This window comes from Liolophura sinensis, chromosome 6, assembly GCF_032854445.1.
Source record: "Liolophura sinensis isolate JHLJ2023 chromosome 6, CUHK_Ljap_v2, whole genome shotgun sequence".
Taxonomy (NCBI): domain Eukaryota; kingdom Metazoa; phylum Mollusca; class Polyplacophora; order Chitonida; family Chitonidae; genus Liolophura; species Liolophura sinensis.
Window position 1 is genome coordinate 81,579,726 of NC_088300.1, and position 14,093 is coordinate 81,593,818.

Consider the following 14,093-nt stretch of genomic DNA (forward strand, 5'->3'; position numbering starts at 1 on the left):
TGTGACAAAGTTACTGACTATGGCAAGAGGTTGTACATGGTGATTGGTGTTATTGTCATGGTCTCTGATTTCAGGAGATTGTCCTGTGACAAAGTGACTGACTATGGCACAAGGTTGTACATGGTGATTGGTGTTATTGTCATGGTCTCTGATTTCAGGAGATTGTCCTGTGACAAAGTGACTGACTATGGCACAAGGTTGTACATGGTGATTGGTGTTATTGTCATGGTCTCTGATTTCAGGAGATTGTCCTGTGACAAAGTGACTGACTGTGGCACAAGGTTGTACATGGTGATTGGTGCATTATTGTCATGGTCTCTGATTTCAGGAGATTGTCCTGTGACAAAGTGACTGACTATGGCACAAGGTTGTACATGGTGATTGGTGTTATTGTCATGGTCTCTGATTTCAGGAGATTGTCCTGTGACAAAGTGACTGACTATGGCACAAGGTTGTACATGGTGATTGGTGTTATTGTCATGGTCTCTGATTTCAGGAGATTGTCCTGTGACAAAGTGACTGACTATGGCACAAGGTTGTACATGGTGATTGGTGTTATTGTCATGGTCTCTGATTTCAGGAGATTGTCCTGTGACAAAGTGACTGACTATGGCACAAGGTTGTACATGGTGATTGGTGTTATTGTCATGGTCTCTGATTTCAGGAGATTGTCCTTTGACAAAGTGACTGACTATGGCACAAGGTTGTACATGGTGATTGGTGTTATTGTCATGGTCTCTGATTTCAGGAGATTGTCCTGTGACAAAGTGACTGACTGTGGCACAAGGTTGTACATGATGATTGGTGTTATTGTCGTGATCTTTGATTTGTGGAGAGAGTCTTGTTACTTTTTAACACCAGCTTCTGAGCATGTCAAGCTTTGCTGGTCGCGATTTCAAATGCAGAATCAGACTCTGATTTAGTAAATTGAGGTTTTTAGAAAACTTAAGTTTGTTTTTGTCCTCCCTTGAGTGTGAAATTTCAACTTGGTCTGCAACTGCAGGTAGTTTTTTAATTAAGGCATTGACATGCAGTCCTGAATGACTTTATTATCTTCGTAATTTACACGTTTGTGTCATCTTAAGGCCTTCCATGAGAATTTCCATCAAAACACATGTGCCACAAAATCATTGTTGTGAATTTGTTGCTGTTTGATCTTACTGAAATATGAACATTGATGAGATATAGGGCTTGCATGTACTTATTGAACAGTGCGTGTCAAAATTGACGTTCCTAGCAGTTTGCCACAAAGAATGAACCATAAAATATACATCTACTTGTATGTATACATTTATTCTGGTGAAGTAGGGAATACAGATTAATATTTTGCTGAGCACTTATTTGAACAAAAATCAAGTTTTAAAATTAGGATAGAAGAGCTAAATGGGAATCAGCTCTCTTTTGAAACTTTCATACCTCCCTAAATTGATGAATATCCAAAATCATGCTCAAGAATTTGAGACTAATCTAGAGAACATTGATAGCATTATAAACTCGCAAATCTAACCTGTTCTCACCTTATCAAGACATCTGTGTTTGAGTCGACTACGCACAAGTTTTATAACACTGGGACTCCACTGTAGGTTGTGACAGTTTAATGATGTGACAAGTCGACTACGGACAAGTTTTGTAACACTGGGACTCCACTGTAGGTTGTGACAGTTTAATGATGTGACAAGTTGACTACGGACAAGTTTTGTAACACTGGGACTACAGTGTAGGTTGACAATTTTTTGTTAAATTTTGACCATTTCAGGAGAGTGTTTTGTTTGTTACATTGTGTCACAAAAGGCAAACAAGATTTTGTTGCAATATGGTAACAATGGTTTTTTACAGTGTGACTGTTTCTGGTTTCAGGAGAGTGTCTTGTTACAAGATGCTGTGGCTGCAGACATCACTGACTACTATGATGACAGGAAGGATGCTCATGAGGTTCAGAAGTACCAGAAAGCCTTGAGTACACTGGCCACGGAGCTCTTCACTCAGTTTGTAAGTCTGAGTTTTTTGAATTTCAGTATTAAAGGGTAGCATCATTAACAGTGTAGGTTGGATTGGTCAATGTCAGGGCTTCACAAAAAGTCTAATTTTATCAGCCAACATAGAATGATGTCTGCAGGATATACTTGGATAAACAACTTGCGAACAAGCAATAATGTTGAAGAATTACACTAAATTTTATATCACACTATAGGTCACCATTGTAGTTCTGCCTCCAAAATCAAATTAAAACTGTGCATAAATTGCACTGAAAGTTTCTGTTTCATATGCGAAAATGTTGAGGAATAAGGTAACAACCATTGATAGCTTGGTACCAGAAAAGATGAAAAACATTATCATAAACAGGATGCATCGCACATGTAGCATGGTAGCAGAAAAAATGAGAAACATTATTATAATCAGGATGCATTATACATGTAGTGTGGTAGCAGAAAAGATGAGAAACATTATCATCAACAAGGGACATTATACATGTAGTGTGATAGCAGAAAAGATGAGAAACATTATCATCAACAAGAGACATTATATATGTAGTGTGGTAGCAGAAAAGATGAGAAACATTATCATAAACAGGATGCATTGCACACATAGCGTGGTAGCAGAAAAAATGAGAAACTATAAACAGGACGCATTACACATGTAGGCTAGATATTAAAATCACAATTCAAGTTGTCATTCAAACAGTGTTTGCTGTTAAACTTTGCAAGCTATCCTGAATTTGATGAAGCATTGAGAAGACCTCAATTTTTATGTAAAATACTGATCTCCTGAGCTGGAAACCAATAACCTCTGTTGTTTTGTTTTATCTCCATTTCATGATGTTTACAAAGAATGACTTGTGTCCATTAATATACCCCACTCAGTGAAGGTAGAGGTGGGTTGTACTGGAATCACGAAACACGATTTCGTCCTTGCATCTTCACCCAAACTACTGGGCCAAATTCGAGGAAACTTAGCATACATCTTGCCTATTATCAGGGCCAAAGTCTATAAAACTAAGCGTACATCTTGCATACTTTCTGAACTTGTGTGTGCTTAAGTTCAATGGTAATTGGGTAATTATGTTCATAATTGCCATAAATACCTGTGTGTTCCCCTTGATGTAATGTGCATGTTTTGGTTGCTCCCTGTGGCTTCATACCTGATAGCTAACCATCAACACCTGTGTGTTCTCCTTAATTAAATGTGTGTGTTTTGGTTGCTCCCTGTGGCTTCTTACCTTATAACTAACCATCAACACCTGTGTGTTCCCCTTGATGTAAGGTGTGTGTTATGGTTGGTCCCTGTGGCTTCTTACCTTATAACTGACCATCAACACCTGTGTGTTCCCCTTGATGTAAGGTGTGTGTTATGGTTGGTCCCTGTGGCTTCTTACCTTATAACTGACCATCAACACCTGTGTGTTCCCCTTGATGTAAGGTGTGTGTTATGGTTGGTCCCTGTGGCTTCTTACCTTATAACTGACCATCAACACCTGTGTGTTCCCCTTGGTGTAAGGTGTGTGTATGGGTTGCTGCCTGTGGCTTATTACTTGGTAACTGACCATTATCTCCTTTCCACTCCCGTTGATGTAACGTGTGTTTTGGTAGATCCCTGTGGCTTCATCCCTGATAACTAACCATCAACACCTGTGTGTTTTCCTCGATGCAGTGTTTGTCTTGGTTGCTGCCTGTGGCTTCATACCTGATAGCTAATCCTCAACACCTGCATGTTCCCCTTGGTGTAATGTGATTGTTTTGGATGTTCCCTTTTTCTTCATACCTGATAACTAACCATCAAGACCTGTGTGTACTCCTCAATGTAATGTGTGTGTTTGGGTTCGTCCCTGTGGCTTCATACCTGATAACTAACCATCAACACCTGTGTGTTCCCCTTGATGTAAGGTGTGTGTTATGGTTGCTGCCTGTGGCTTCTTACCTTATAATTAACCATCAACACCTGTGTGTTCCCCTTGATGTAAGGTGTGTGTTATGGTTGCTGCCTGTGGCTTCTTACCTTGTAACTAACCATCAACACCTGTGTGTACTCCTCAATGTAATGTGTGTGTTTTGGTTGCTCCGTGCAGAGGACAACAGTGGAGAAACTGGTGCTGGTCCCACTAAACAATCTTGTCAGTCTGTTTGAGGGTCCCTCCAACGTGATTCAGAAACGCTTTGACAAACTGCTGGACTATGACAGCTTGTACAAGAAGGTCAAGGATGTGGACAAATCCAGAGTGGTGAGTAGGGGATGTGAAGCTGAGGAGTGATGGGGATGAGACTGAAGTGGTGAGTGATGATATGAGACAGGAGTGGTGAGTAGGTGATATGAGGCTGAGTGGTGAGTATGAGACAGGAGTGGTGCATGGGGATATGAAGCTGAGGAGTGATGAGGATGAAACAGGAGTGGTGAGTGAGGATATGAGACAGGAGTGGTGCATGGGAATATGAGACGGGAGTGGTGAGTAGGGGATATGAGGCTGAGGAGTGGTGAGCATGAGATAGGAGTGGTGAGTGGGGGATATGAGACAGGAGTGGTGAGTGGAGGATATGAGGCTGAGGAGTGGTGGGGATGAGACAGGAGTGGTGAGTAATGATATGAAACAGGAGTGGTGCATGGGGATATGGAACAGGAGTGGTGCATGGGGATATGGAACAGGAGTGGTGAGTAGGAGATCTGACTGAAGAGTGGTGAGGATGAGACAGGACTGGGGCATAGGGATATGAGACAGGAGTGGTGAGTAGGGGATATGTGACTGAGGAGTGGTGAGGATGACTCAGGAGTAGTGAGATATATGAGATAGGAGTGGTGTGTGGGGCTGATTTGAGGATGAGGAGTTGTGAGTAGGGGATATGAGACAGAGGAGTGGTGAGTTGGGGATATGAGGCTGAGGAGTGATGGGGATGAGACAGTAGTGGTGAGTGAGGATATGAGACAGGAGTGGTGAGTTGGGATATGAGATAGAAGTGATGAGTGGGGGATATGAGGCTGAGGAGTGATGGGAATGAGACAGGAGTGGTGAGTGAGGATATGAGATAGGTGTGGCAAGTTGGGGATATGAGACAAAAGTGGGAAGTGAGGTATTTGAGACAAAAGCGAGGAGTGGGCGATATGAGACATGAGTGGTGCGTGGGGATACGAGGTAAGAATGGCGAGTGGGGATATGAGACAAAAGTGGGGAGTGAGGTATATGAGACAAAAGCGGGGAGTGGCGAAATGAGACAGGAGAGGGGTGTATGTTAGTGTGAGATAAACTTCAATTTTCGTCTCTTGTTCTAGGCCAAAGAGGCTCTGCAAGCAGCAAAAAATGATTATGAAGCTATGAATGCACAATTGTTGGATGAGTTACCCAAGCTGCACCAGTTGAGTTTTTCTCTGCTTAAAGACTGTATGGGAGCATTTGTGCGTGCTCAGAGAAGCTTCACTGATCAGACGCTGAACAACATGTACCCTCTGCTGGAGGTGAGTTGATCTGCATAGCTTCTGTGCTTCTCCACAGCAGCAGAAGCAGCAGCACTTAGGGTCATACCTCCTCCAAACTTATACCTCCTCTTATTTACATTTGCCCATCTTGCTGCTGTTTCCCATGTTGTTGTTGCCTATGCTTATGATACATACAAAATTACATACATGTATCAAGTTGCTTTAAGTTGCCCTGGCTGGTTTTGTTTCCAGCTTCCCAAGCTGGTTTCATTTCCAGTTGCCCGTGGTGGTTTTGTGTTCAGTTGTCCATGCTGGTTTTGTTTCCAGTTGCTCTTGCTGGTTTTGTTTCCAGTTGCCCATGGTGTTTTGTTTCCAGTTGCTCTTGCTGGTTTTGTTTCCAGTTATCCATGTTGGTTTTGTTTCCATTTGCTCTTGCTGGTTTTGTTTCCATTTGCTCTTGCTGGTTTTGTTTTCAGTTGCTCTTGCTAGTTTTGTTTCCAGTTGCCCATGGTGGTTTTGTTTTCAGTTGCCCATGGTGGTTTTGTTTCCAGTTGTTCTTGCTGGTTTTGTTTCCAGTTATCCATGCTGGTTTTGTTTTCAGTTGCAGTTGCTGGTTTTGTTTCCAGTTGTTCTTGCTGGTTTTGTTTTCAGTTGTTCTTGCTAGTTTTCTTTTCAGTTGCCCATGGTGGTTTTCTTTTCAGTTGCCCATGCTGGTTTTGTTTCCAGTTGCCCTTGCTGGTTTTGTTTTCAGTTGCCCATGGTGGTTTTTGTTTTGGTTTGCTACTTCAGGTTCCAGATAATTATTGGGTTATTAAAGTCTCCCACAGCATTGTTGTTGTTTAGTTGCCTATGCTGGATTTTCTTCCTTTGTTTACAAAAACTTTCCTGTGTTTACAGTTACCCATGCTGTTAACGAATGGAGAATCAGTGATGGAAACTTTCAATATTAAGCATGTCTCCGCCGTGGACAGGATCTCTCATTACAGCTTTATACCTAAAGGCTTTAACCCTCGAGTGGAGGCCAGCAAATTGGAGAAGAGATCCAAACGGAACTCTCTGGACCCTCAGATGCTGCGCACTCCCACGGTAGGTTAGGGTGAAGAAGAGACATATACAAATATTGTATTTATTTATTTACTTGATGGGTATATACCAAAACTCAAGAATATTTCACTTATATGCTTAAGGCAAACATTAAGTTGGGAGGAATAAACTAGCATTGAGTTGTCAACTGAATTAGAAAAAAATTTACAGCCTGAATTAATATAACATTTGAATCCATAAAACTTACAGAATAATTACTAATTGCAGAGTGCACATTTACTGACATGACTCTAATAGTAAAGTAGTCCTGCCCTGTTACCTTTCAGGGCAACCCCCAATCAGAAGGTGTTTATTCAACAGTTATGTTTTACCCTTTGTAGTCCTCCCCTGGGCTGTCCCTGCTTCCTGTTACCGCTCAGGGCAGCCCCCAGAGTCCCAGCCAGAAGGCGTTTATACAACAGTTATGTTACCTTTTTCTCTGTAGTCTTTCCTGGGCAGTATCTGTCCCCTGTTACTGCCCAGGGCAGCCCCCAGAGTCCCAGTCAGAAGGTGTTTATACAACAGTTATGTTACCTTTTTTCTCTGTAGTCTTTCCTGGGGCGTATCTGTCCCCTGTTACTGCTCAGGGCAGCCCCCAGAGTCCCACTCAGAACGTGTTCGTACAACAGTTATGTTACCCTTTTCTCTCTAGTCCTGCGTTGGGCTGTCCCTGCTTCCTGTTACTGCTCAGGACAGCCCCTAGATTCCCAGTCAGAAGGTGTTTATACAACAGTTATGTTACCCTTTCTCTGTAGTCTTTCCTGGGCAGTATTTGTCGCCTGTTACTGCTCAGGGCAGCCCCTAGAGCCCCAGTCAGAAGGTGTTTATACAACAGTTATGTTACCCTTTTCTCTGTAGTCTTTCCTGGGCAGTATCTGTCTCCTGTTACTGCTCAGGGCAGCACCTAGAGTCCCACTCAGAACGTGTTCGTACAACAGTTATGTTACCCTTTTCTCTGTAGTCTTTCCTGAGTCGTATCTGTCCCCTGTTACTGCTCAGGGCAGCCCCCAGAGTCCCAGTCAGAACGTGTTCGTACAACAGTTATGTTACCCTTTTCTCTGTAGTCTTTCCTGGGTCATATCTGTCCCCTGTTACTGCTCAGGGCAGCCCCCAGAGTCCCAGTCAGAAGGTGTTTATACAACAGTTATGTTACCCTTTTCTCTGTAGTCTTTCCTGGGTCGTATCTGTCTCCTGTTACTGCTCAGGGCAGCCCCTAGAGTCCCAGTCAGAAGATGTATATACAACAGTTATGTTACCCTTTTCTCTGTAGTCTTTCCTGGGTCGTATCTGTCTCCTGTTACTGCTCAGGACAGCCCCCAGAGTCCCAGTCAGAAGGTGTTTATACAACAGTTATGTTACCCTTTTCTCTGTAGTCTTTCCTGGGTTGTATCTGTCTCCTGTTACTGCTCAGGGCAGCCCCTAGTGTCCCAGTCAGAAGATGTATATACAACAGTTATGTTACCCTTTTCTCTGTAGTCTTTCCTGGGTCGTATCTGTCTCCTGTTACTGCTCAGGACAGCCCCCAGAGTCCCAGTCAGAAGGTGTTTATACAACAGTTATGTTACCCTTTTCTCTGTAGTCTTTCCTGGGTCGTATCTGTCTCCTGTTACTGCTCAGGACAGCCCCCAGAGTCCCAGTCAGAAGGTGCTTATACAACAGTTATGTTACCCTTTTCTCTGTAAACTTTCCTGAGTCGTATCTGTCCCCTGTTACTGCTCAGGGCAGCCCCTAGTGTCCCAGTCAGAAGGTGTTTATATAACAGTTATGTTACCCTTTTCTCTGTAGTCCTCCCCTGGGCTGTCCCTGCTTCCTGTTACTTTCGCAAACTTCGTAAATTGCATTTATATCTTTTCTCGCAGTATAACCCAGATAATGTCTTTTATGAAAAAAGATGTGAGAAATAAGACTTGTGAAAGTGGCCCCAGGGCAGCCCCTGGAGTTTTTGCCCGACATTTATGTTACCCATTTCTCTGTAGTCGTCCCCTGGATCATCCCTTCCCCCTGTTGCTGCTCAGGGAAGCCCCCAGAGTCCCAGTCAGAAGGTGTTTGTACAGCAGAGTTACCCGCCGGAGAAGACCTATCGTGTGCTGCACAATTACACTGCGCTCAATGTCCTGGACCTCACTGTGTGGGAAGGAGATGTAGTCGGAGTCATCAAATCCTCAGATCCCATGGGCGACAAAGACAGGTGGTTCGTTGATAATGGAGGTAAGACATTATTTGGCAGCAAAACACTGCATTTGCCAGCCTACATTTTCATGATTTTAATCGCCACTTTTGAGGTCAGACTCACAAACCCATTTTGAGCTGAAGTTGAAAAGCTCAAACCTGGCTCAACTTGAAATGGCCACTGCCACATTACAGAACCAGCTTTCAAAATTTTAGTAATTTGATGCATGTATTATAAAATTTAATTTACAATTTTAAGTTAAATCACAAAATTGTCAAGTGAAAATGTCCCAGGAGAATTAAATATGGTTATACACGTCCCCAGAGCATGAGATAGGGCTGTAGCCAGCCATGTGTCCTACATGTACCTGTCCCTAGAGCATGGGATGTGGCTGTAGCTAGCCATGTGAACTATATGTACCTGTCCCCAGAGCGTGAGATAGGGCTGTAGCTAGCTATGTTTCCTACATGTGCCTGTCCCCAGCGCGTGGGATGTGGCTGTAGTTAGCCACGTGAACCACATGTACCTGTCCCCAGAGCATGGGATGTGGTTGTAGCTAGCCATGGGAACTACATGTACCTGTTCCCAGAGTGTGGTATATGGCTGTAGCTAGCTGTATGAACTACATGTACCTGTCCTCAGAGCAGGGATATGGCTGTAGCTAGCCATGGGAACTACATGTACCTGTCCCCAGAGTGTGGTATATGGCTGTAGCTAACTGTATGAACTACATGTACCTGTCCCCAGAGCATGGGATATGGTTGTAGCTAGCCATGTGAACTACATGTATTTGTCGCAAGAGCGTGAGATTTGGCTGTAGCTAGCCATGGGAACTACATGTATTTGTTCCCAGGGTGTGGTATAAGGCTGTAGCTAGCTGTATGAACTACATGTACCTGTCCCCAGAGCATGGGATATGGTTGTAACTAGCCATGTGAACTACATGTACCTGTCTTTAGAGCATGAGCTGTGGCTGTAGCTAGCCATGGGAACTACATGTACGTGTCCCGAGAGCGCGAGATTTGGCTGTAGCTAGCCATGTGAACTACATGTACCTGTCCCCAGAGCATGGGATGTGGCTGTAGGTAGCCATGGGAACTACATGTACCTGTCCCGAGATCATGAGATTTGGCTGTAGCTAGCCATGTGAACTACATGTACCTGTCCCCAGAGTGCGGGATGTGGCAGTAGCTTGCCATGTGAACCACATGTACGTGTCCCCAGAGTGCGGGATCTGGCAGTAGCTTGCCATGTGAACCACATGTACCTGTCCTCAGAGCAGGGATATGGCTGTAGCTAGCCATGGGAACTACATGTACCTGTTCCCAGAGGGTGGTATAAGGCTGTAGCTAGCTGTATGAACTACATGTACCTGTTTCGAGAGTGTGAGATTTGGCTGTAGCTAGCCATGTGAACTACATGTACCTGTCCTCATCGCAACCTTCAGGATGGATATTTTTTTCTCTTAAAACACGTTCAAATGCTCCTATGGCTGTGTAGAGCCCAAGAGCTTCTGGGGTCTTGAAGGAGCAGCCTCTCCTCATTGGTTGGGATAATGGCCCACCACATTTTATTTGCTTTCAATGCCCCTGTACATGTACCCATCCCAGAGCATGGGGTAGGTTTGTGATTAGCTATAAAAGTGTGGAATACGATTGTAATCAGCTATATGAACTAGAATGCAACCAGAATGTATGTACATTTATGAGGTTGTTTAGTATGATCCCAGGTCAGGCCATACCAAACATTTATGAGGTTGTTTAGTATGATCCCAGGTCAGGCCATACCAAACATTTATGAGGTTGTTTAGTATGATCCCAGGTCAGGCCATACCAAACATTTATGAGGTTGTTTAGTATGATCCCAGGTCAGGCCATACCAAACATTTATGAGGTTGTTTAGTATGATCCCAGGTCAGGCCATACCAAACATTTATGAGGTTCTTTAGCATGATCCCAGGTCAGGCCCTACCAAACATTTATGAGGTTCTTTAGTATGATCCCAGGTCAGGCCATACCAAAGATTTCAGAATAGTACTTGTTGCTGCCTCGCTTGGCACTTAGCGCTGAAAGGTCAGAGCAAGGAAACGTGACTGGTTGACCTGGTTTCAGTATGATGTGACTGGATGTGGTGTCATGTCTGGTGTGTTCGGCTTGATACTTCAGTGACCGCATGGCCCTCCAGCAAGAGGACACAATATATGTACACATACCTAATGACTCCTTGTCATCATATGACTGAAAAATTGTTAAGTACAACATAGCATTCTAACACAAATCAGTATGTACACTGTTCATCCTCAGAGGCTAAAGGCTTCATCCCAAAGAAGTTACTCACACCATTCCAGCCCAGCCCTGGAAGAGTCCTTGACTTCTCTGAGAACTTGGGCCTGAGGATGAGATGTGAAGATGAGGCAGAGAGTGAGTTGCTTGGCGACGAGGATGTCTTCACAAAGCTGCAGGTGGATTGGTCAGCTGCTTCCCCAACCCTCAGCTCCTCCAACCTCCACGACACTCTCCCTACTGCTAACGACCCTCCCCCTCCTTACCCAGATGAGGTACATCTAACTGTGTATTGCCCTGTCATGTTTACTTCACGCAGTGTACAGCTCTAAGTAGAGATGTCACTCTGCAGTTTGGCAGTGTACTGGAAAGTGTGGCTCTGCAGTTTGGCAATTTACTGGAAAGAACTAGGGTTTTAGAGAATAGGTGAAATTTCATTCATTTGTTGTTCACCGAATTATGTGATTGGGGTTCACTGATTTGTGTTTAATGATTTCTTTGAATGTTGTTCATTGATTTCTTTGATTAATGTTTATCGATTTCTTTCATTGATGATAATGGATTTCTTTCATTGATGATAATGGATTTCTTTGATTGATGTTTGATTTTTTTGGTGTTCATTGATGTCTTTGATTGGTGTTTATTGCATTCTTTGATTGATGTTCATTGATTTCTTTGATGTTGATTGAAGTTTTTTTTTTTTTTCTTGATTGATGTTGATTTGATTTTTTGATTGGGGTTTATTTTGATTTCTTATCAGATAAATAAAATAAATTTATTGATTTCTTGGATGTTTATTGATTTTCCAGAAGTAACCTGTTTATGTACTATTTTATGCTATTTCAGTTTTACTGTGCGGAGTATGCCTTCTCTGCGCGGAACTCTAATGAGGTGTCCCTGTTTGAAGGTCAGGTGGTGTCTGTGATCAGTAAAGAGGACCTAGACGGCAACATGGAGTGGTGGTGGGTGGACGCGGATGGCCAACAGGGCTTCGCTCCCGCGGCGTACCTCAGTCAGATAGAGGACAAAACAGGATGACCCCAGGCTCTGATCAGATAGAATCAGTGTTATCCAAATTAGTTCATTGTTATATATTTCCAATATTTATTTATATCTGTAAATATACCATTATATCACTGGTGTATTGAATTGCTATGCATGCAGAGCTTTTTATATACATATATAGTTACAAATGTGTTTGTATTTCAAGATGTCCGTATAAATTAATTTTTTTTACTAGAAATTTTAAATTGAATAATTCTTACTGTTTTTTTTTTATTTACAATAATTGTATTATTTACAACAGTATGCAAACTTCTGTTTTCTGTTCAGGTATGGTTTAGTCCCTGTTCTTGTTTGACTCTCAGTGCATTCAGATGAGTCTTGTTGGATCCAGTCATGCTGGGTATTCAGCCGGTGTGGATCAGCCTCCAGTCATGCTGGATATTCAGCAGGTGTGAATCAGCATCCAGTCATGCTGGGTATTCAGCCGGTGTGGATCAGCATCCAGTCATGCTGGATATTCAGCCGGTGTGGATCAGCCTCCAGTCATGCTGGGTATTCAGCAGGTGTGAATCAGCATCCAGTCATGCTGGATATTCAGCCGGTGTGGATCAGCCTCCAGTCATGCTGGATATTCAGCCGGTGTGAATCAGCATTCAGTCATGCTGGGTATTCAGCCGGTGTGGATCAGCATCCAGTCATGCTGGATATTCAGCCGGTGTGGATCAGCCTCCAGTCTTGCTGGATATTCAGCTGGTGTGGATCAGCCTCCAGTCTTGCTGGATATTCAGCTGGTGTGGATCAGCCTCCAGTCTTGCTGGATATTCAGCCGGTTTGGATCAGTCTCCATCTCCCTTGATATTCAGCTGGTGTGGCTCAGACTCCATGTTGTTGGATATTCAGCTTGTGTGGATCAGTCTCTATCCCCCCTGGATATTCAACTGCTGTGGATCAACCACCATTTGCTGGATATTTAGCTGGTGTGAATCAGCTTCTGGTCAGGCCAGACAGTCTGTGGTTAGTGTGATATTCCCTTCATGCCTGCTTCTTTTGAAGAATTGTAAGTTTATACAAATTTACATTGGCTTATAGATATTAGGCAATTCTTGCTAATTCCTGCTGGGCATTCATTGCAGACACACTGATGGTTGGATAGTCAGGGAATTTACTACCTACTTGTAGACTCATTGTTGCTTGTCTCATTTCTCTACATGAATAATTGTGAGCAACTCTACTGTTCTCAAAGTAACTGGTTATTGTTGGTAAATATACATGTACCTGTAGCTGTCGTTCAGTTTGACGTCTTGCGGCTTTATTAGTTCAGCCAACATTAGACAATCTTCATTGTTATTTGCTGGTACTGTACAACCACTTTCAATTGTTGTCTTTTTGTGAAATAAGCTGAAGCATTTAAGCAATGTTGCCTGAGGCATTCACCAGTGATACATGAACAAAGGCATAATAAAGATTTTACAAGTTGTGACAGCCAGCTGTTGATCATGTTTGGCTGAGCCTAAATATACATATTCTCTGAAATACATATGCCCATATTTTCTTCCCTTTATCATGCATGTGTATGTTCCCTCGAGTATGAAGTGTGTGCCTCTCTCCATGTGATATATTCTACCATATCTCGGTACACAGGAGTTGGCCACCCAGTCACTGTATACATGTACTTGGTCTGGACACCATATCTTGGTACACATGGGTTGGCCACCCATTCGCTGTATACATGTACTTGGTATGGATACCATATCTTGGTACAGACGGGTGGACCACCCTGTCCGTGTATACATGTACTTGGTCTGGATACCATATCTTGGTACACACGGGTTGGCCACCCTGTCCGTGTATACATGTACTTGGTCTGGATACCATATCTTGGTACACATGGGTTGGCCACCCATTCGCTGTATACATGTACTTGGTCTTGATACCATATCTTGGTACACACGGGTTGGCCACCCTATCACTGTATACATGTACTTGGTCTGGATACCATATCTTGGTACAGACGGGTCGACCACCCTGTCGCTATATACATGTACTTGGTATGGATACCATATCTTGGTACAGACGGGTTGACCACCCTGTCCGTGTATACATGTACTTGGTCTGGATACCATATCTGGGTACACACGGGTTGGCCACCCATT

The 14,093-nt window shown here is 43.3% G+C and overlaps 1 protein-coding gene across 1 annotated transcript in view; it reads left to right on the forward strand.

The window, feature by feature from the left end:
- LOC135466536 (dynamin-binding protein-like) overlaps positions 1-12,495 on the forward strand; it is a 36,590-nt gene extending 24,095 nt beyond the window's left edge. Inside the window, 7 exon segments of the mRNA XM_064744076.1 lie at positions 1,858-1,989; positions 4,064-4,216; positions 5,257-5,439; positions 6,298-6,486; positions 8,460-8,691; positions 10,957-11,210; positions 11,782-12,495. Coding sequence (XP_064600146.1) covers positions 1,858-1,989; positions 4,064-4,216; positions 5,257-5,439; positions 6,298-6,486; positions 8,460-8,691; positions 10,957-11,210; positions 11,782-11,973 — 1,335 coding nt within the window. The 3' untranslated portion in view covers positions 11,974-12,495.
- Positions 12,496-14,093: the final 1,598 nt, after the last annotated feature.